Source organism: Artemia sp. Qi Xiang Cuo, chromosome 14 (assembly GCF_049724085.1).
Source record: "Artemia sp. Qi Xiang Cuo chromosome 14, ASM4972408v1, whole genome shotgun sequence".
Lineage (NCBI taxonomy): Eukaryota > Metazoa > Arthropoda > Branchiopoda > Anostraca > Artemiidae > Artemia > Artemia sp. Qi Xiang Cuo.
Window position 1 is genome coordinate 59890385 of NC_142807.1, and position 24852 is coordinate 59915236.

At 38.6% G+C, this 24852-nt stretch overlaps 1 protein-coding gene across 1 annotated transcript in view; it reads right to left on the reverse strand.

Moving 5' to 3' along the window:
- LOC148944707 (uncharacterized) overlaps positions 1–24852 on the reverse strand; it is a 117698-nt gene that overhangs the window by 362 nt on the left and 92484 nt on the right. Inside the window, exons 6-7 of the mRNA XM_089100083.1 lie at positions 21843–22049; positions 3811–4371 (exon numbers count right to left, since the gene is read on the reverse strand). Coding sequence (XP_088956209.1) covers positions 3811–4371; positions 21843–22049 — 768 coding nt within the window. The remainder of the gene's footprint in view (positions 1–3810; positions 4372–21842; positions 22050–24852) is intronic.

Below are 24852 nucleotides of genomic sequence, written 5' to 3' on the forward strand. Positions count from 1 at the left end.
AGTGTGTCTCAATAAAAAAGAAGAGAGGGAAAAGAAAAAGCTGCTTTCTTAGATTGGAGGTACTTTTCTTCTTCAGGTGTACAGTGGAACGATACCCATATTTTTCTTTAATTTCTGTGATAAATTTACCTCCTGAATTTACAGAATGTGTCTTTTTCAGTGGTAAATTTAACTTCCTAGTATATGTCTTCACATAACAGCTTTTTCAGATTGAAAGGACGTTTATCCATCAACTACTCAGTGGGCGATACCTTTATCTTTCCACAATATTTCTAAATTTTTTCCCGTAGTAAATTCAGCTCCTGATTTTACAATAAGTGCCTCAAGATCTCAAAATAAAGAAAAAAAAAAACGAAAAAACAACCTTTTCTTACCAAATGTACTTTTATCCTTCAATTATTCAGTGGAACAACGCACTTATTTTTTTCTTAATATCTCTGCAGTTTTTGCACCACACCCTGCTCCCAATTAGGAAAAAATTCTTAAGTGTTTCTGGTTCTCCGATGTTTTAACGGTTTTAAGAGCGAGTGTAACTTTTGCAGTTCCAAACTTTGAGCTAGTTTTCCGTATTAAATTACAACTAACCTAAAAAAAACCCAAATACAGTACATTAATTATCAGTCAACGCTGCCTATTTTTCATTACAAGTATTGGATTTTTGAAATTGTTCTTGCCATCCCATTTGTTTTATTTGGCAAGAAGAGGGAGTGCAATACCTGAAGATTAGTTTGAGGCCAAAATTTCTAAGAAAGAATGTGTGAAAAAAACCCATCTGGTTTGAATCTACAATAAATTGAATTTACACATATACATACTATATTTACAAAATTACATCACAAACCTCAACCTGGAAAACAAAACCACTATTTCAAAACATAACCTCATGATCAGTGATAACAAAACAATATTGCCAACAACAACACATGAATATAATGGGCTTTTCAAAATCCGGTGTTTTTTTAGACATCCTTAAAATCGACAAGGGAAGGAAAATTTCTAGTAAAAACAAGTAAAAGTAGAGACCATTGGTATGTTTGGGCTGAAAAATCCGCTCCTTAGAAGCGCCTGACCCCTCCTCCCCCCAAGACTTATTTGGCTTTAGGCTAAAAAAAATTTCGTGCCAAAAAACTCTCTGGCATCATACAATCAAAATGAATTTCATTCAACCCCTTTTAAAAGTTAAACAAGTTTGGAGGGAGGTGGTGGGGGGATTCGTCGAAAAACTAAAACAAAAACGAATTGGATAAAATTTTGGAAAAAATGATGCTATATCAGGATGTCTAAGAGAAAATTAGTTGCCGGGAAAAAACTGTCGCTAAGCCTGGAAAACATTACCGTGGATTTTCCTTATCATTTTCAATATAACAAAAGAAGTCTCGCCCAAACTTTATATAATATATATTAATATTACATATTATAAAATATTTATAAAATTTACAATAATGTTATGGATTCTTTCATAATATATTAAAATTTAAAGTTTTTTGCTTCTTCTTTTGAAAAAAAGTTTGGTTGCTAATTACAAAAAAAAATCTTTTTTCGTGCTTTTCAATAAAATTAAAAAAGTCTTAAGTTTAAAAAATTAGAATTTTTTTAAAGACATTAGAAAAAGTCTAGCTGATCGTAAAAAAATCAACTACCGTATGGAATTATTCGGCAATAAGCAGGTTTTTTGTATGCCTCTAAGCCTGACTATAATTTCACATAATGAAAATTTGCATTTTCCCGTGAATCAATTCGGGAAGTAGGACTCTCCTGAGCTAGGATTACGTTGATGATTTGAGCATCCTAGATGAAAATGTCGGCAAAATGAATAATGTTTTGGAGATTCTGCGGGTGCATGGTGCAAGAATAGGTTTGAAAATTAATAATAAGAAGACTAAGTCACTAATACTGGGAATAAGTGAAGGTAAGACTTCGTTTACCTAGGTTGTATCAAACAGTTCGTGGTAACGAAATGTAAGTAAGGAGCGACTGGGCCCAATAGTAACCAAAACTCTGAAAAACGGTACTTTGATATCAATAGAAGTATCAAATAATTGGATTATTGTTCTGATTCAAGATATATATAATTCATCAAATTTAGTGTTACCCATCAAAATCCACGACCTGAGAAAATTTGCCTGACAGTTGAAAAAGGGGGGAAACATCCTCTAAACGTCTAGGAAACCTAACGAAAACCACACTATCAAATTTAGCGTATCAGAGAACCATAGCGTGGAGGCTTCAAGCTCCCATCTGCAAAAATATGGAATTTTGTATTTTTTTTTTTGCCAGAATAAAGATCACACATGTGTGTTTTTTTTTTTTTTTGTTTCCCCAGAGGTGATCGTATCAAACCAAATGGCCCTAAAATATCAGGAGAGGCCTCATTCCAACGGAAACTAAAAGCTCTAGTACCCATTTTCAGTGACCAAAAGAATGGAGGCCAGCCAGCTCACCTCCCACACCCCCTTCCCTCCAAGTTTCCTATCAGAATTCTTAGACATCCATTTTCTTAAGCATAGTTAAAAGATTCAATAAATATGCCTTTTGGGATAACGTGACCGCCCCTCCCCCGAAATCCTGGGAAAAGGGCTGTTAGTTATGATATTTTTCCATTATTTACATATAGTATTTGTTATTGGAAAGTATTCAGACATTTGTTTTTGGAGTGGGAGGGGAAATTCTGCTGGCACTGGGTTTCCACGGATAGAATTTACTGTGAGAAGGAGAGGGAAGTTTCCAGGGTGAACTTTGGACAATTTTCCACTTCGGACAATGAACTTCCATCGGACAAATTCTGCAGGAACAATTTCCACGTGAGGGGAGCGGATTTCCAGGAAAAATTTTCTACGGAAGAGGGGTCATTTCTGTCATGATTTAAAACATGATTAGAAATTAAAGTCTCTCCCAAATGAAAGTATGCAAAGGAGAATTTTTCAGGCAGAATTGTCCCCAAAAAATTTTACGGGGGGATTTCGACGAGGATGGAATTGTCCTGCGAAAATTTTCCATGGGGGGGGGGGGAATTATTTTACTTAGGAATAACTTTCCCGGGAGGAGTTTTCCGTGAGGAGATGGAATTTTAAATGGATCAAAAATCAAATAAAAGAAAACAACTTTTTTCAAGTGAAGTTATGGAACAACATTAAAACTTAAAACGCACAAAAATGATTGCGTGACCGCAGAAGGGGTTATCCTTCTTCCTCAATGCTTCACTCTTTACGCTAAAGTTTGACTGATTGTCCTAATTTTTCAGGAGCGACTCCTGAAACAAAAAGGGCCGTTTAATTGGAATAAGAAGCTGTTTTAAAAGTAAAAGTGTCTTGCTTCCGTTTGTTTGACGTACAATAGGAACTAAGCTCAAACTTGTGCCTTTTTATGCTCTGCATCTGATCTTACCACTGTGAAAAGGAGGGGGGGCATGATTTTTACTAAAAGTCTCTTGTCATCAGCCTGATTAATAGGTTGGCTAGCAAAATTCCTTCATCCACACCTGATCACGAGCTAAAATTAGGATTTAGCGTGTTCGCGTTCTATTAAAGCTGTGTTGGGGAAGGGAAGAAGCTGTGACGAGAAAGGATAGTCTCCTCATAAACAAAAAAAATTCTGTTCGTTATAAGTTTTGATAATGCTCCTTACTTTCAGTTGAAAAAACTTGTTTTTTATTTAATTATCAGTAAAGACGGCGATTGCAGTGAACATGTTAAAAGTATAATAGCCAAGGTCCATGGTGCTGCGGCTTGGTGCTGCAGTTACTTGTTAGTAGTAGCAGTTACGTTCTCAGAAAGAAAATTGAGGAAGAGCCGAAAAACCTTCAGAACTTACCTCGTCTTTTACAGGAGCAAGGATACGTAGTAACTGATTCATCTCTAATTCTTTTTCAGACTGCATGCCTCCAAATCTCCTTGAATTTTCTTCAATCGTAAATTTATCTGTATATTCACCTTCTTCTCGATGGGAATAATTGTTTAAAGTCTCATTATTTTTTCGAGGTGGTGGTAGGATATGGATTTTCGTACCAGGCTGTAAATCTTGGAGCGTTTTATGTTTTTTCTCCACTACAGCTTCTTCACTGTTCATATACTTTTCCCGACAAGAATACATATTTTCCAGTGTTTCTGCAGCGTTTTCCATAATTCTTACATCACTTAAACTTTCAATATTTTTGACAACTGTCCGTAAGCGTTCTTTAGCCGCTTCAATGTCTAACACTCTCCCAACATAATTTCGAGTATTCATGAGCTCATCTTCTGATGTCTCTGAAATAATACTAACCACGGTGGGATCCAAATACGGGACTCTGTTGTGTTTATCCTGTAAGGTACGTACAGGATCTGCAACGCAAGGCTCCTTGAATTGCGAGTCTTGCTGACGTTTCTGCAATGTCTGGAAAGAAGGAAAGATATTAGGAGGTCAAAAGAGATATTAGGAGACAAAAGGAAAGATCCTGCACGGTACGCACAGGATCTAAACCGCAAGGGTCCTAGAATTGCGAGTCTCGCTGGCGCTTCAGTAATGTCAGCAAAAAAAACAGATATTAACCTCAGTAGTGATGCTTGCAATGCTCCACATGGGAATCCAAACCTTAAATTTTATACTATCCACCTATACCTGACACTATCCCTGTGTCCTATTTGAGGAGTTCTTGGACGTCATTAGACAGATGTGAGGGTATTTTCTGCCCAAAAATACCATCGAGCTTTATTATTAACTTTTTCCCGATAATTATTTAATCCAATCCAAATCATATTTCGGCATACACGAAGGACTTATATCGTTCTGTTTCTCAATTAACCGCTCTAATCCTCTAATTCTCTGACCCGATTTCGATTTGTAATTCTCTGAAAGAACAAACGTGTAACAAAAAAAGAGGGTATAAGTTGATAAATATGAAAATGATACACAACAGAGAAAGCAAAAAACAAAGAGTAGCTAAACGAACGACACTAAATAACGAAAAGAATAGATTAAAGAAACATTTTTTCTGTAGTTATTGCTTGTCAATACAAATTTCGTTTCAAATGAAAGCAAAGAACGACTTTAAAACTCAAATAGGACAGGAATGTCCATATAAGCAGAGGGGCTACGACCCCCTCAGCCCCACACTCTTTAAAACTTTCATTACGCTGGTCAGCAACTATTTTGTTAAATGAATAATTGCAGGCGCTATTAAGGTAAATATGCTGGTGTCCAAAATCCAAGAGTCCAAATATGTTGACAGACTACATTTGGATACCGAAGAGAGATGTTCTTCAAGCAAAGTACAGCTAAATATCTACTTCACATACATTCCAGGTCAGTAAATCTAACTTCAGCCAAAATATCATAATATAATATCATATATCATAATATAGTATGACACAAAAAATGTCTTTCGTGTGATTGCTCTAAAACCCTGGTTGACGGAAAAGTTCTATAAAAAGATCTGAAATTAGCATAAACAAGTCACTTAGAATCACCCATCGTGTTACTTTTAACAGAGTACACATTTGCTGTTACTCTTATATTTTGATGACCAGAATGCAAGGCCGTATCCAGGGGGTGGGGGTCACCCCCCCCCACCAAAATGTTTGTCCGACTCCTGCGTAGAGATGGTGTAGAGAATGGTGATCGTAGAGAGTACGTGACTCTTCGCCTCCAATTTGAACGGTCTTGTACAAGCGTGGCTGCTTCTTGTAGATCAGTACCGAATCATTGAAAGGTACTGGGTAAGGATGTCCCTCCAATTGAACCGGTACCTTCCGCAGGGGCTGCTTCCAGCCATTTGCGATAGAACTTCAGTTTCGACTGAGACGTTATTCGTGATGACAGATCCAAGGTAGGTAGATGACTTTACGATTTCGACAATGTCCCCTGATATGTTTAATGCTGGCCGGCTTGAAAATTGCAAAAATCGGCAACAACGCCTCTATCCATCGATTCAAAATGCCCAGAAAAAAGATACAAGCAGGACTGCCAGCTCTCAGTGGCTTAGCTGGGGGAGGGGGGAGGAGATGGCTTTCCTCAAAGACAGCCTCAGAGGGGGCACCAAATTGAGTTTTTTTGTCTTCCATAATATGATTTTCTGCTTACTTACATAGTGGTAGTGATGTTTTTTTTAAGGGGGAGGAGGGGGGGGGGAACCAACATTGTCCCAGGGCGCTGAAAACACTAGATGCAGCTCTCCCGGCTACATCACTCCTTACGATAAATTTTAACAAGATCTTACGCGGAAGTATATTGCAGCACATATAGCCAACTCGAAATTGCAAGTGCTTTTTAACCAACTGGCTTTCAACACATTTGGACTAAAACTTTGTTGTTTCAAGCAAATAAACTTAAATGAGGACTTTTACCGCTGAAGCACAGGAAAAAAATGATAAAGTTTGGCTGAAAGAGAGAAGAGGTTGAGTCGGTGGTAGTCCCTTTATATATAGGGTAATTTTTGCTGGTTTTGAGTTTTAATGAGACTCTTTACTTTCGTTAAAAAAAAACACTTGTCAAAAAATTTAATTTCTGTTAGCTACCCATATTTTCTTCTGGGTTATCCTGAATACTATGGAGGAGGGGGGTGTTCACTTTAAATTTGCAAAAAAGTCAAGGAAGGCAGGGGGGGGGGGTGCAATGCCAAAAACAAATTTCAAGGGGCGGGGATATGGGAAAAGTCCAATTCTTAATGAAGGCATCTAAAGCCAACTCCACGCAATAAACATACGAATATAATCTATTATTTCTCAGTCAAAAAAATTCCACGATAAGAGAGGAGGAATCTCTCTCATAGCTTCCACATTGCGAACTTACCCAAATATATCCCTACAAATAAAGAGAGGTTAGAGGGTATCCTTTCTCCTTCCTGCTGATCTGAAGGACATCTTGCAAATATGTTGGACCGTCTGGGCTACCTCACACACCCCCAAAGATTCATTGACATCTCTCCTAGTACCTACCGCACAACTATGCAATACGCTATGCAAATAAGTTAAGCATGAAAACAATCATTTTTAAAGCTGGATCTAATGATTCTTGCTACCAATATGAACATGCAGAATTTTCTGGACCTTCCAGGTCCAGACCATAGCTTGATGAAAGCACAATAAAGATCAAGCTCCAGATTCACCATAAACGACCAGAATTTCAGCCACGGTTTAATCTGCGAAACGTGGGCTATGAAGTTACGTAGAGCAATTTTGCCACCAAATTAGTTGACCAACTCCAAACCCTCGGCTTCATGGGGGAAGCCCATCAAGAACGAATCTAGAAGGCTATTGGAGGCAGCACATTCAGCACTTGGACTCCAAAAAGGCGCAAAGACCAATGGCTGTCAGACAGAATTTGGACACTGATTAACCACCACAAAGAGTTAGAAAAAGGCTCATCCTACAACCCAAGTACTTAACAGGAGTCAACAATGCAAAACCACTGGCAAAATGGTGACACAGGTCTCCAAACTTAATAGGCGTCAATAACTCTACCAGAAAAAGCAGCAAAAAGAGGAGACAGTTGCAACTTATACAAAATTAAAAAAAGACGGTTGGCAAGATATCTAATCCTGAAGAGCCCCCAAAAGATGAAGCTTCCAAGGAGATATGGGCACTGCACTTTGACCAAAAAAATTTGCAAAACGAGGAGAAAGCTGCAGCTTATTGAAATTGCGAAAAAAGTGTTAACAAGAAATCTAATCCTGAAAAGCCACCAAAAGATGAAGCTGTCAAGGAGGTATAGGCACTACACATTGAAAGAATTCAGAACTTCTCAACAACGGCGGGTGAACTTAGGATACTAGCAGATGCCCCGTCGTAGCGTGATGTTAGCTCAGATCCATTTTCAGTCGAATAGGTCCTTAAAGCCTCTAAAAAACCGAAAATCTACATTGGTATTTGGTGAAGATAGAGCCAAAGTTGACAAGATTAAATGTTTTGTTCGATTCTTGGATACGAATGGACTGTTCGCCTAGCGGTTTTGTGGTCGTTAGAAGTTCTATTAGATTGGGCATGGAGTGCTATGATTCAATTCCTGAGAAAAGGCGATATACAGGTATGCGACAATTGTCGAGGAATGATTCAACTCTCTATACCAAAGAATTTACTTTCTCACATTACTCTCAAACGTATCTGTTTGAAAGTCGATGACAAATTTAAAGACAAAATACATAACTTAAGAGCCACACACTACCGCGCACACTCTATCTTCACGCTCCAACTCTTCACTAAAGAATCCTGGAATGACGATCTAGACTCTACTAAGTATTTACTGATAGTAAAACAGTATGTCACTTTCTCATTAGACAAATAATTGGGAAGGTAATGCTTCATACGATATCCAATGACATAAAAACGTCTATCACCAGACGTCTGGACACTGACACTTGTATCAATACAACCGAAGGTTCAAAACGACACTACAAGATTATCTCACGAATCAAGCAAGACTTCATCTTAACAATAAAATTGCTCATCATAGTTATTAATTGCATAATAAGGGAATCGGAAACCCAAAAAGGGGATTGTTGGATAACCCCTTTTCCCAGAACATTACAATCATCTAGAAGTACGAGGAGCGTATCAGTTACAGTGACAAGATGTAGCCATTAGTTAACCCCTGAGGGAACCATGAAGCATGGTTTTGAATCTTTCGATGTATGGACACAAGCCTTAGTGGCCATAAAGGTATCAACCACAAAGCAGAAACAATTCTATGTTATGTTTGCTTTTCCAACAATATTAGTATCATCAAGCAATGTAAGGAGCGTTTCCAATAACCCTTCGACAAAAGTCAGTACTCTTTCAAATAGAGAGGGAGAAAGAGAGAGGGAGAAAGAGAGATTTATGAGGTTAAAGAGTCAGAATAATGAGAGTTAGAGGAATTATAGCAATGAGCCCTTAACAAAGTAAATACAACGGCGAGGCGCGTTGCGGACCTAGTGGACCCCATTCACCTACACCCCTCTTAGAAACTTCCGTTTTTAAGAATTTTGGCTATTGTTGACAAGGGTTACTCTTTACTTGAAGTAAACTACAACGAAAGTTTTGGGTCAAATCTTAAATTGTAACCAAGATTTGGAGTTAGTCTGACTCCAAGATTTGAAAACTTTGGCTCTTCAGATTTATAAATCCAACTCTCGCTCCTGGATTCCAAGGAGAGCCAATTCCCTCAACTTTACATTTTTTAAGGCTAATACCGACTCAATCTCCGTATTTCATGTGCTAAACTCCAGTTTTTAATATTAGTTGATGTCACGCTGAACGTTCTAAAATCGAATTTTAAAATCGAACGTTCTAAATCGTATCATCAGTCATAGCGTCAATTAATCGGTTGGAGTTGGAGTTTACTCCCAACCCTGACTCAAAAATCTCTATTTACAATGATTAGCCCAAACTTGTACGCCCTGCTCCTAACCTGTTATTTTTCGTATTTCTTTATAATGTGTGTTAGATAGCTTATACATAATCACATCTATTTATCCCGCAATGATCTTGTCAAACTGATAACAGAACATGGTATGAATCAGAAGAGAATTTAAATTCCTATAAAACAACGAAAAGGTTTGAGGAACGTGTTTACTCCAGGCACTTTTGTAATCACATAGTAACCACTTATTCAAAACGAAAGAAATCCAAATTTAGAAACTATACATGGTTAAATTAATACCATTTCTTGAAGTATTGCAAAATACCTCTGATATATAGATATTAAATAGAATCAGTTCCAAATTATGATATATCGGCCAGTCACCATCAAAACGCGGAATGAACGCCTTCAAGGTTTTAAGGTATATTCACACTGTTATACTTGAAGGCCGTATTTGAAATTTTGACGAGAATAAGGCAACTGCCAAAACCGTTTGCGAAGCTGTTCTCAAAGAAAGGAGCTTTGAAGTTGCGTTTTCGTGTTGTTTCGTGAAGTTGCGTATGCGTGTGTTAACTATGTGATTTACTTTTAAGGGTTGGGCAGACGTAGAATGTTCAGGTTAAAAATGTCTGTGCGTCGTGAAGATGAAGGCAGTTCATACTAGATTTTCACCATATGTCTGAATACTGAGGCTTGTATCCATAATTCTAAAGGTCCAAAGTGACACTTTAAGATAAACTCAAGAGTCCACGACTGTGTCGCATCAATAAAATTCTTCATTATAGTAATTAATTGCATATTAAGGAATACGATGCTTATTAAGGAAATACTCTGATATACAAATATTAAATAGAATCAGTTGTAAATTATGATATATCGGCCGGTCACAATCAAAATGCGGCATACTTAACACCTGACATTTTGACCAGTCTGAGGTTGTTATCCGAAAAACCATTTGCGAAACTGTTCTCAAAGAAAGAGTCAACAGGATAATGCAAATCAGGAGATTAGAATTATGATTGAGCGTAAACTACCCTGTTGATTCTCTCTATGAATGAAGCTTAGCGAGCGGTATTGGGCCAATTATTTCAGAAGTTTGGAAATTTCAGATACGACCTTTATGTGCAGTAGCAACATATGAATAAAGATCACCATTGCAGCAATGAGGAGCCGTTGCCAAGACACTGAGGAGCCATTAGGTCATCAGCCCAAAATATCAAGACATTATTTACGTTTTTTACAATAATAAATAAGATGCCAAAGATATTATCATAGACCAAAAGGCAAAAAAATGTAAAGAATATGGGATTGGACTTTACAGTCCATGTCAGCGGTGCTGATCTACGTTTCAACGCTCTTCAGCCAGCCATCCTATACTTTCGCACATTCTTCCTGTTTCATTTCCCAGATTTTTCCAGGTACCCATTCGGAGCTAGGTCGACTCTGGCTGAGTTTGCAGATCCACGCCGCTTATCTTCGTTCCAAAGTAAATAACCAGCGACACCAGGACTCAAACCTCTGTCCTCACGAACAAAGGAATTCAAGTCTATTTGCAGATCCACGCCGCTTATCCTCGTTCCAAAGTAAATAACCAGCGACACCAGGACTCGAACCTCTGTCCTCACGAACAAAGGATTTTAAGTCTATTTGCAGATCCACGCCGCTTATCCTCATTCCAAAGTAAATAACCAGCGACACCAGGACTCCAACCTCTGTCCTCACGAACAAAGGAATTCAAGTCTATTTGCAGATCCACGCCGCTTATCCTCGTTCCAAAGTAAATAACCAGCGACACCAGGACTCGAACCTCTGTCTTCACGAACAAAGGAATTCATAGACATAGACATAGACATAGGTTTATTAAGATCGAACAGCGTAGCCATGGATAATTTATGTCGTCTTTACAACAATATGAAAAAAAAAAAAAAAAATACAAATAACACTATAAAAACACTAACACGTGAATTCAAATAATACTAAGTCTTGTTGTATGCTTCTACGAAAGAGGGGACAAACGTGTTTTTGTAGCGGTTGGTCCTGCAGACAGGGGGTTGTAGCTTCGACTGGGATCTGGTTCTTTGGTTAACAGGAGCATCAGGTGGGAGGATCAGTCTGTGATGGGGCGAAGATAGCAGTGACTTGCCGAGGGACATGATCAGTGATAATCGTCTGTCGCTGAGAGATTCAACGTTCAGTTCTTGCAAGAGTTTGTTGTAGTCGTCACTTCTGTTACCAACGATTATGTTAACAGCTCGTTTCTGCAAAGATTCAAGGTCATCGCAAAGGTAGTTGGTGCTCTGGACAAAAGGTCCCCAGACAGCGACGGCATATTCGAGTAGAGGTCTCACATACGTAATATAGGCATTTTTTAGGCTTTGAGTGTCGCAGCCAAACCTGCGCATCAGGACTAGGATCTGAAATGATGCATTGCCGGCCTTAATAACCTTCTCCACGTGTTCGGTGAATGTGCAGTCCATCGATAATGTGACTCCGAGGATTTTTGCAGATGGAACAACAGGGAAAGGGACTTGCGGGAATTCCAGATCACGTCTTAAGGGGCAAAACCTGAGGATCATTGATTTATCTGCATTCAGTGTCAGCTTGTAACGTTCACAGTCCTCAGAGAAGGATGCCAGAAGGGTCTCGCTGAACTGACGTTCGATTACACCTTCTCTGACGAGGTATTTGAGGACAAATGATAAATCGTCGACGAATTTGAGTCGCTCTTCGAAATTCTGAAGGAGGAAGTTGATGAGGGAGATAAATATGAAACCAGCAAGTCTTGTACCCTGAGGGGCTCCACAGGTAAGTTTAGACCAGTATGAGATCAAGTCACCTTCAAACAATGGAAATACACACTGCGTTCTGTCCTGAAGGAAGCTCATCACTAATGCAAGAGACCGCTTCTGTGCGCCCATTGCTCGCATATTTTTTGCTGCCGTAAGATGACAAATCAGGTCAAATGCCTTCCTGAAATCGGCGAGAGCTAGGTCGATGAAGGTACTGCCCTTGTCAAGCCGCTTAAAGATAATGTCAACTAGGCGCACGAGGTATATCGACGTATTGCAACCTTTGAGGCCGCCATACTGGTAACGGTCTATGTTTTCCCGCGTTTGCTTGAGCAATTCACGCAGGATGAATGACTCGGTGACTTTTGCAAAGGTAGATGTGATTGATATCGGTCGTAACTCGTTGCAACATTTGGGTGTTTTAGTCTTCGGTATAACACGCACAAATGCGCGTTTCCAGCACGACGGGAAAGTTGACTGGGCGAAACATTAGCTGATGATGTGTCCAAGTGGCTTGGCCAGGAAAAGAGAGAACTCTCGTATTAACCTTATAGGCAGCTCTTCAGGAAAAGAGCTACTGGATGGACACAACTTGTTCAGCTCTTTGAAAACTTGATGCTCAACTATTTTGATTTCACCTTCGTCAGGGCATATTGACAGTAGATTCTCTATTTCAGTGTTAGTTGGGGCAGGAAAGTATGTACAAATGTCAGTAAAGTAATTGTTGACGTCATTTGCACTCACGAGTGACCCATCATCGTTCAGAATACGGATACTGGATGATACTGTTTTTCCAGCAATCTGCCTCACTAGACGGTGCCATTTACGGGGATCCTTTTTTATTTCAGGGTCCGAAAGGGATTTTCCGAAGGACTTTCTTGCCTCGCGACAAAGGCTAACTATTTTGTTTCTTAATAATCGTAACGACGTTGCGTCACCACTTGACTGCCTTACAGTGTTTTTTTCGCGACTCAGCTGTTTTATTTTTGGAGTGATCCAGGGCTTGTCAGATTCGCTCACGACAAATTGCTTTTCCGGGAAAATTTCTAAGTATTTGACATAGAGTAGGGACTGAAATATTTCTGCTTTCCTGTTGACATCGCTTTCGTTGTATACTTCGCTGAAGCAGTGAGTACCGACCCACAATCCGTACGTATTAATAGCAGACTTCGTGATAGGTCTCCGGAGTACTTTTATTTTCTTAAGCTTCCTGATTTCACTTTTTGCCTTCATCAGCAGAGTGTGATGGTCCGATTTGCCCAATGGCCCGTTCGAAGACACGTCTTTGTAATATGGAGCAAGGTTCGTAAGAATAAGGTCAAGGGTGCTCCCGGTCACATGGGTGGGTATCTTGACCACTTGTGACATACCCAGCGTATTGGCAAGCCATTGTTTCTTTGTTTGGTTGAAGTCACCAGCTATTATGAAGCCTGGGCGGCTATACCGCTGACGTAATGTGTCTAACGTAGACTGAAGGTAGGATACCAACAGCCGTCTGTTTTTGGCGCTTTCAGGATAGTAGATACTTGCAATAATGATGCAAGAGACATCTCGTGGTAAATGTTTTGGCTTGCATAATGCCCAGATCGTTTCATGGTTAGGGTCATTGAAGTTATCTAAATATTTGCAGGGGATATCATCGCGTACATACAGGGCAACACCTCCGCCAATCCTGTCTGTTCTAGTGTTCAAGAAAATCTTGTAACCAGCCATCCTTCCACTTGTTTCGTCGAGCTGCCATGTTTTGCTAATTGCGGCGATATGGATATTATTCTGACGTAGAATGACATCTAACTCATCTACTTTATTCGTTAGTGAGCGGACGTTGCTCAGAAGGAAGTTTGGAAGTTGGTGTTTACAAGAGAGAACCTGCGGCGATAATACTGGAGGACAATCAAACCCGAAATCATTGGTAGGAGCATTGTTGTCAGGGATCAGCCGGGGCGGTAGGCTTACGCGCGGGATTGAGACTAAACACCTCTCACGCTTAGGATTTTGGCTGGCCAATCGTCCGTAGGTGACTAACACGTCAATCTTAAATTTCTTTCTACCACCTCTGCGTCCTGTTCTTGTTCGCTTGCGAAAGAAGGGAACGTCATCTATATTTTTATAAATTCTCCGTGTGACGAGTGTGGCTATGACAGATGGCGCCAAAACAGCAAAAGAAATGAAAGTACCTTTTTTGCATTGATCAATCCAGTTTTCAGCAGCAGCCTCAGTCACAAAGAATAGCACTATTAATACAGTTTTGATTAATACCACTTTCATCGCAAAGGGAGGAGTATTTCAAGGCACTGAACAAGTTAAACTAGGATAGAATGACTTGCAGCCTCAACGGCGCGAGAGCCATCTATACATTTTTATGTGTAGATGGCTAGTCTATTGTCAAGTCTATTGTGCCAACAACTGGACTATAGACCAAGAGGCGTACATCATATTGTCACAATTCATTAAAGGTCAAAATAAAAAGGAATTTTTTGGCCATGAACCTTTCCAGGGACAAGGTATTCCCTAGAAAAAATATAAGATGGTAAAAACTACAACCGAAATTCCCCTTCTTCGCCACTGTGAAGGTTTTCTTTCTTGCAAGAAAATCCAAGGAGCTAGTATTCTCACTAGTTTGAATAATCCATGTTCTGGGATTGTATTTTTATACACAGGCTAGTTTTGAAGCTTTAACAACATAAAACATAAAAGTTCATGTTCCGGGATAGTATATTCTCCATCGATATTTTGTCAAACAATCATTATATCAGCATTCTCATTAAGGACGTACAAGGAGGGCCTTACGGGAAATCCTGCATTTCCCAAGATTTCTCGAAATTCTAACTCAAATTATCCAATGATATTTGCTTCTTTTCTTTTCGTTATTGGGGTCCTCTAGGAAAATTTGAAAGTACATAGACATAGACATATTTTATTAAACTTACTCTTTTTAGCGCTAAAAGCACTAATACTGAGGGTTTTTACACATACGACAAAGTTAAATAACAAATACGACAACAAAAAATGAATAAAACCATATTGCTTTTCTTAGGATTTGTTGACCATGTCTGTAAAAAATGGGACAAAGGAATGCTGGTAGCGAGTCGTACGGCATGTCACTGGGTTGAGCTTGTATTGCCTCCGGATACGGGACTTACCGGTGGCTAGCGGGGGCTGAATCGTCCTGCTTTGGCTGATCGAGAGCAGGATATAGCTTACAGACAAAATAAGCTTCGTACGGTGTCTAAAAAGTAACTGCGGGCCAAGAACTTTAAGTATACTGTAGTAAATAGTGAATTTCTGACCCGACATAATATTACGGATCAGACTTTGGATAGCTTCGATGTCTTGACACATCCCAGCACTCAACTGTACACCAGGGCCCCACACTGGGCACGCACATTCAATGATGGGTAGGATATTAGTCTTGAAGGCAAGCTTCATGGAATTGACACTGGACCCGAACCGCTTCATGGTAATCAGTGACTGCAGCGCTGTATACCCTTTTCTCAAAAGATTACTTACGTGGTTGTTGAACTTGCAGTCAACGGAGAAGATTACCCCAAGAATTTTCTCACAGCCAACTCTTTTAAAAAAGGTAGGGGGCTCCTGGAAGTCCAATTTAAGAGGGTTGAAACGCAACACCTTATACTTCTGCTCATTGAGGGTAAGGCTAGCTCGATCGCATTCATTCTGAAAAACCGTGGGTAGACTAGGATCAAAAAGGGGGATCGCTGATTGGCCTTCTAGTAGGTATTTGAGTAAGAATGACAGATCCTTAACGAATTTATATCTGTCCTTGAAAGTAAGCAGGAGGAAGTGAATCACACCGAGGAAAATAATTCCGGCTAGTTTAGTGCCCTGAGGGGCACCGCAAGTGATTTGGAGGAATGCAGAATTTGAATCGTCTTCGCTAAGAGTGAAAACGCACTGCTCCCGATCCCGGAAAGAAAATCAGCGACTAGACGCAGCAAGTTACTTTTGGCGCCCATTTCACTTAAGTTATTAGAGCGATAATGCTTTTGATGAGATCCAACTTATAGGATTCGCTGAAATTGCTAATATTCGCGCACTCTAGAAGGCTTTCAGCTATTTACTAGTAAAACTTGGCGTAAAGAGTGGGCGGCGGCCCATCATATACTGTTCGTTTTGTGTTTTAATATTGTTCTTTGCTTTCATATCAGCAACAATTGGCTTTTTCTCAATAGCCAAATTTTTTTTTAAACGTGTTTTTTAATTTTTGGTTGCTATTGCCCATGGTTCGTTATTTAATAGAATGCAGCTATTGCTACAACCATCACTGCAAACTTAATTTTTTATTATTCAATTCTACTTGAAGACCAATATATTGGTACTAATTATAAGATACACATTTTCAAAAATCGTTAATCACAAAAAAAACAAATTAAAAAAAAGCAATAAAAAATACAAACAAATAAATTAAAAAGAATGGAAAGGCAAATTAACATCAAAACATACAATGATTTAAAAGAAAAATCATGAAAAAAAGGGTAAGGAAAGCATTGAAAAATAACAACACAGAAGGAATAATCTTTAATTGAGCATTGGATAATTTTTACTAAACAGTGTTATTATTTACGTGCTTTGAATGACTATTTTTATAAAAAAAAAACAACCAAGAACAAGAACAGAAGAAGATGAAAAGAAGGAGACGAGAAAGAACAAAAGAAGAAGAAGAAAAAATAAAAGAAGGAGAAGAAATGAAGAGGAAGAAGAAAGAAAAGAAAAAGAAGAAAGACGCCTTACCATGCAGACAATTGTTTGTATAGTTCTATACGAAGTTTGTATAGTTCAATAATTTTTGGTTACTATTGGCCATGGTTCGTTATTTAATAGAATGCAGCTATTGCTACAACCATCACTGTAAACGTTATTTTTTATTATTTAATTATACTTGAAAACCAATATATTGGTACTAATTATAAGATATACATTTTCAAAAATCGTCAATCACAAAATAAATAAATAAAAAAAAGCAATAAAAGTACAAACAAATAAATTAAAAAGAATGGAAAGGCAACTTACCATCAAAACATACAATGATTTAAAAGGAAAATCATGAGTCTAGATTCAGAGTTCATGGTGTTAAGACCTCTTTTTGGATTTAACCGATCGCTAATAATTGGTAAAGGATTATAGTCACTTCTTGACCTTCAGCCAATATTTTGAAAATTATTAATTCAGTGCACAAAGGATTATAATTCGAATAAGCATTTCAACTTGAGTGAGAATTCCCTTGGGACTGTGGATTTTCTTATTGATATTTTCATAGCAGTGACCTATATGATATAGGTCAAGATCAAGGTCAAGAGTGATAATATTGGAGAAAAGCCATCAAGCTACGCAGTACAAATATAAATTGGACATAGGATACGAAATAAGCCAAAATTCAAAAATATTTTCCGGAACAGAATAGGCAATTACGCTGCGATAAAGGTGACGGGAGAGAAGTAAGCAGAAGAGGGGTGAGAGAGTTGTCTGCAAGAGCCGTGGTACCCGCTGGACTTGCCCCTTAAAGTGCGGGGACAAGGTAGACAGACTACAACGATTCCCTTACTTCTCTCGTAAGTAAATTTATGCTATTAACATTGTCTGCTCCGCCAACGGGCTAATATTGGACTCTGTGTGATTATGTTCTCTAAGAAATATGCTGCCAGATGATACTAGTGCGAAAAAGAGATTGATACGGAATGCCGTGTTGAATTTCGCAGTAAGGCCGTATAAAGCGGGAAATCAGAGTGCGGATATAATGAGCAAAGCTGCAGAGTTCTTCGAGTTGGATGATATACGGAATGCAAAAAAATTACTGTGGTCTGAGGCAGGCCAGTCAAATAGGCCAACTAATCGTGACAAACCTACTGACCACATATTCGATATCATAAAAGCAATGAAATACTGCGATGACAACAAAGTTAATTTGCCGTGTTTTGTTATCTATGAGCTTGACGAGGTTCCTGTGATTGCCGGAGAAATCTCAGTGACACTGACCAGGAAAGTGAATGAGCTTAGTGCTAAGTTTGACAGTTTTGTGAGATCCGCGAATCAGTCCCAACCGGCATCCCGTTTTACGAAAGGATTATCTCGATAAAGTATGTGGAAGAAACTGTGGAAATATTGTGGAACTGAAATCTCGCAAAACTGACTGGAAAGTTGTTCTGAACCATCAAGAGGCTGCAAAATCAGTTGCACAGGCTATTTCTAAGTCCAACTCAAGTATTAAAGCAAAAGTGTCTGTTCCTGCGTTCTTTGGCATAATCAGGCACGTACCCACCAGCGTTAGTGAGGAGGATCTTTGTGGTCTTGTGAATAATTGTGCTGAGTCCTCTCATATCGGTAAAACGAGATCGTTCTGCCTGAAATTTGGGACCAAGCAGCATCTAGCCTCCGCGATGAAATCTCCGCTTATTATAGGCTACGAACGAATTCCAGTCGAGGACTTTCATTTTCTCCCGAGGCGTTGCTATAAGTGTCAGGCCTATGGGAATATTGTAAAGGACTGCTCTAATAAAGCAAGATGCTCAAAGTGCGGAGGAGGCCACACTAATTCTAAAGACACCCCGTGCCAGAACCAGATGAAGTACGCCCTCTGTGGCTCTGACAAGCACCCCTGCTACAGTTTCAGTTGTCCAGAAGCCAAAAGGCCCTATCTAAGCGATGACTAGCTCCAGCACTCTCTGAAAATAGTGACGTGGAACATAAATGACGGAGTACTATCTAAATTACCACTTTTAGAAAACCTTGCTAACAAATTTGACATTGTGTGCGTGCAGGAACATTTCCTGTCGGCTGAGGGACTCCAGCTCTTACAACTAAACGAAAACGTAAATGTGTTTGACATTCCTTCTAGGAGGTCGGGAAGAGGTCGTCCCTCTGGTGCTGTTGCTATCATTGTCCGTGCCTCGACGTTTAAAGAAGCGGACTTTTATATTGCAGTGAAAATTGAAAATACTGTTTTGCTCTCAGTCTATCTGCCAACGAACTACAGGAATGTCCAATCTGACAATAAGTTTAATATTGCTTGTGGAAAAGTAGCCACTGTTGCTACGTTATGCGCGGCGGAAAAACTTTCCTGTATTATTGCCGGAGATATGAACTCTAACCTCTCTGATGCTAATGATCCGAGAGGTCAAATCCTGCTCGATGCCTACCCAAGTCTGCGGGTACTGAGAAACAGAGTAGACTTCACGTATGTGCATAATTCCGGTTCCACGTCCTCTTCTGCTCTGCTCTCCCGACTTGAGGACTCACGGTGACTGTGAGGTTGATATCGGCTTCTGTGTTTCTGATCACCTTCCAGTGGCTAATACCTTTATTATTAATGACCTCCTGAATAATGCCCCAAATGATGCTCCAAAGGAGAAAAAGTGGTCCCAGAAGACTGAATGGCAAAAAGATAATTTAGCCATGTTCAGGTCTGTGTGTGGTGGAATCCTTGAAACGATTAAAGTCTCTTTCCAGCTATTACTCAAAAGCTCTCCGATTGCATTCGATGAGAAACAAATACTTATAAATATCTACTGTAGTGAAATAACTCACGCCTTGCGCTGTGTAGAAAAAACCGCGGTTCCTATTCGTAACGTGAGAATTGGGTCAGAAGTTCCAGGATGGTCGGAAAACCCAGCTTTGGTTAATGCGTGTCAACAAACTAAAATGTGGTATAGTGTGTGGATTGATTCGGGCCGTTCTAAACAAGGCGTTGCAAACAGTGTTCGATTGTATACGAAGCGGCAGTTCTCCAAATATCTCACCTTGCATCGCTCTCGTGTGATTGATGAAAACAGTGAGTTGCTACGAGTCGATCCAAATAAAATTTCGAAATTCATCAAGAAGAACCTATCTGCAAAAGCACCCAGCAACGAACCCGCCGCTAGTGAAAGTGAATGGAATAGTTATTTCACGAGCGAGTTTGCTTCACCTGATCCTGAATTGGAGTACAAGTTTGAGAGAGATCTTGATCTCTGTTTAGAATCTTTGGAACCGGATCTTTGCCACGTAGTGAGAGTGCCGTATGTTCGTTCGGCTATCCTTAAACTAAAAAAGAAGTACTCTAAAAGAGTACATAATATCTGTGGTATGCATCTGATTCTCGGTAGTGAACTGTTAACAGTACATCTAGCATTTATGTTCGAAATGATTTTTAGTTGCGGTCTAGTTCCAGATATTTTTTGTAGCGGTGTAATCACCCCTGTCATCAAGAAAGGTACAGACCCATCTGAATGTTGTTCTTACCGCCCGATAACCGTTGCTCCCGTTTTTTTGTAAATTGATGGAGTTATTATTTATTAGGAGATAAAGTATGTTTGTAGTACGCCAGATTCGCAGTTCGGTTTCAAGAGAAATATTAGCCGCAAGCATGTGCATAGCCTATTGTCGAACGTTTTGATGGACGCAGATGATAAAGGAGAAACCGTGGTTCTTGCAGGCCACGACGTCCACGGAGCTTTTGATTCGGGTATCCATGCACAACTGCTTATCTCTGCGTTTAAGAGAGGTCTTGACAGATCTATAATTACTACTTGCTGGAACATTTATATTAAGTTGAACGTTAAAGTAAGGATACTAAGAAACCAGAGCCCGACAGTATCAGATTTCCTCGTACCAGTACGAAAAGGCATTCGCCATGGGGCTTTATCATCACCCCCTCTTTATGATGACAGTATCATCGAGGCTCAGAAGATGGTGAAAACGTTCTTTATTTTTCGTGGAATTGATTTGTCTCTTGTTAATTATGCCGATGACATTTTACATCTGAGTAGATCCGTCAGTGGCATAGAGAGTAATTTCAGAGTCTTGTCTAACGAATATGCTAACATAGGCCTAGAATTCAACTCAAGCAAAAGCGAGGTGGTCGTCTTTCATTGTCGTAAGAAAGAGTTGGCGCCTGTCATATTTGCACTATGTAGTAATACAGTTGCTGCAGCAGCATCAATAACTTACCTTGGTTTGCCAATTTGGTCTAATCTTAAAGCTACCCGGTCCTGTCTAATAAATGATCTCAAACAGAAAGTCCAAAAAACGTATGGGATGATTTTGTCATGCAAACGTCTATATAACCGCCGCATTCTAGCACGGATCTTCAATTCCTTTGCCACCCCTCATATCTTAGCTTCGTCACCTTTCTGGTCTTTGTTTACTTTTGATGATAAAAATACAATCCGTACAGTTTTCTATAAGTTTGCAAAATATCTGCTTAGCCTTCCTCCCTGGCGAAGAAACCGCCAGATTTCAGCACGTTACGGACTTGATGACCCCTTCGTCGTGATCGCGACCAGGAGGGAAAAGTTCCTGAAATCTTTAGACCCAATGCATAGTATGTTTGAAGCTATAGTCAGTAATGTGTAATGGTTTTCTTTTTATGTAAATAGTTTGTTTGTTTTTTAGTTATTGAAGTATTAATTTAAGTTGTTCGTTTGTTCGATGTGTTTTGTTGTTTTCTTTTCATTTTCTCTCTACTCCATTTTTACTTTTTTGTATTGCTAAAGATCATTCATTAATTCATAAAAATCATTCATTCATTCATAAAATAGGGTAAGGAAAACATTGAAAAATAACAACACAGAAGGAATAATCTTTATTTGAGCATTGGATAATTGTTACTACACAGTGTTATTATTTACGTTCTTTGAATGACTATTTAAGAAAAAAAAACCTAGAACAAGAAAAGAAGAAGAAGAAAAGAAGGAGAAGAAATGAAGAGGAAGAAAAAAGAAAAGAAATAGAAGAAAGACGCCTTACCATGTAGACAATTGTTTGTATAGTTCTATACGAAGGCCAATATTTTCGTCTCGTCAAGTTCTCTTCCAACGTTGCTTCTGGGAAATTATTCTTAACGAAATGATGGACGTCTGTACAAAATTCATTTGTAAATCTTCCTAAATGACAGGCTAACTTTCTAATATATTCCTTGATTGAAGGGTGCACACTTTCTCTGGAATTGTTTTCCTGAAATTAAAGTAGTAATATTAGTTTTTCTTTTACAAGAAACAAAAATGAAAATGCGGAGTACAAATGATAATAGGATGAAAAGAAAAGCAAACAGAAAACAACGAAATAATGACTGCATACCATATAGCCTACACAACCATAAAATTATCTCTTATAGGCTTTTTTTATAATCTAAGAGAAGTGCTTGGTTTTAAACATAATTAAATTTAAAAAAAAAGGTTTTTTTAACTGAAAGTAAGGAGCGACATTAAAACTTAAAACGAACAGAAATTATTCCGTATATGAAAGGGTCTGTCCCCTCCTCAACCCCTCGCTCTTTACGCTAAAGTTTGACTCTGTCTCACAACTTTATTTTTTAAAACAATAAAAAACTTTAGCGTAAAGAGCGAGACGTTGAGAAAGGGACAGCCCCTTTCATATACGGAATGATTTCTGTTCGTTTTAAGTTTTAATGTCGCTCCTTACTTTCAGTTAGAAAAACTTGTTTTTTTTAAATTTAATTTATGAACGTTTTTGAGTTAATGCAACTTTGATTTTGACTCACTGTATATGAATAATTAAAATGAAATTTGCATATTAATTGTCTTTTTTGGCTAAATGGCTTTCTCGAAATTTTGTTCTGACATAACTTACGAATGAACTTACGTAACGAACTTCTATAATCGTATGTTTCTATTACGTATATTAGGGAGTTTGCCCCCTAGTCAATGCCTCGCTCTTTACGCTAAAGTTGACAAAACTCTGCTACAAATCAAGACCTCTTCACTTTTTCCATTTCAATAGCATAGTCTTTTATTCGCCTTACGTAATCCTTAAAAAACATTGATTAAAATAAAAGAAATTGAAACTATCAATATTGCCACAAATAAGTGGTGTTCGAAAAGAAAAAAACCGACCGCAATTTCAGTAATTTCCCACCTTTAGAGGGAATTTGTTACCTTCAAAGATATATTTTTTGGGTTTTTCAACCATGCTGAACAGAATGGCTATCTCAAAATTTTGATCAGAGAAATTGGGAAAAAAGGGGTGCGGGAGGGGGTCAAGTTGCCCTCCAGTATTTTTGGTCACTGAAAAGAGCACTATAACTTTTAATTTCCGTTCTAATGAGCTCTCTCTTGATTTTCTAGGACCACATCGGTACGATTACCCTTGAAAAAAAAAAAAACAAAAAACACGCATCCGTGATATTTCTTCTGGCAAAAAATACAAACTTGCACATTTTTTTCATATATGAGCTTGAAACCTGTGTAAATGGGGTTTTCTGATACGCTGAATCTGACGGTATGATTTTCATTAAAATTTTTCACTTGTAGGGGATGTATCCCCCCTCTTTCGAAAATCAGGTAAATTTTCTCAGGCTCGTAGCCTTTGATGAGTAAAACTAAACTTAATGAAATTTACATATTTAGAATCTGCATTATTAGGCCAGTCTTTTGATAAATTTATTGACATCAAAATTCCGTTTTTAAAAGTTTCGATTACTATTGAGCCGTATCACTTGTTTTTTTTATTGCGTATATGCTATTACGCATATGAACGGGGTTCTCTCTTAGTCAATACCACGCTCTTTACCATAGAGTTCGAATTTTGTTTAAATCACAAACCACTGAATCACAAAGGTCGTTTAATTAGAATAGATAGCTCTTTTGAAAGCAATAAAAAACTATAGCGTAAAGAGCGAGGTATTGACTTGAGGGCGAAACCCCTCGTAAACGTAATAATTTATGTTTGTTTTAAGTTCTAATGTTGCTTCTTACTTTCAGTTGAAAAAACTTGTTTTTTTTTAATTTAATTTCTGATCGTTTTTTAAATAATGCTGGAAAATCCGACGCCCCCTTCATAGAAATGTCCCTTACCCCAAGAGAAAATCATCAACGGAAACATTCTCCCGCGTAACCCCCTCCTACAGCCCTCCCACCAGAAAAAAATCACTCCTGAAAACGTCTGTATACTTCCCAGTAACCAATACTGTACGTAGATAATGGGAAAAGTTCACAACTTGCAGCCCTTCCCCCGGGAACTATGGGGGATTAAGTCATCCTAAAATACATGTTTATTATATTTTCGATTATGCTGAACAACATGGCTATCTCAAAATTTTAATTGGGTGGCTTTCAGAAAAAATGAGCGTGGGAGGGGGCCAAGTTGCCCTCCAATTTTTTTGGTCACTTAAAAAGGCCACTAAAACTTTTAATTTCCATTCAAATGAGCCCTCTCACGACATTCTAGGACCACTGGGTTGGTACGATCACCCCTGAAAAAAAACAACAACAAATAAACACGCATCCGTGATCTTTCTTCTGACAAAAAAAAAAAACAACACAAAATTCCACATTTTTGCAGATAGGAGCTTGAAACTTCTACATTAGAGTTCTCTGATACTCTGAATCCGATGGTGTGATTTTCATTAAAGTTCTATCACTTTCAGGGGATATTTCCCCCTTTTTTCGAAAATAAGGCAAATTTTTTCAGGCACGTAAATGATGGGTAAGACTAAACTTGATGAAACTTATATATTTGAAATCAGCATAAAAAATCGGATTTATTTGACATATCTATTGGCATCAAAATTCTGTTTTTTTGGAGTTTCAGTTACTACTGAGCCGGGTCGCTTCTTACTTACAGTTCGTTACCACGAACTGTTTGATGTAGTCAAGGGTAATATAGACAAATTATAGACCAATTTCGATTTTACCCATTATGTCTAGGATACTAAAAAAATTCCTTTCGGTCAGAATTTATCAGTACCTGGAAGACCAGAGAATATTTACTCCTACACAATTTGGATTCCGTCAAGATC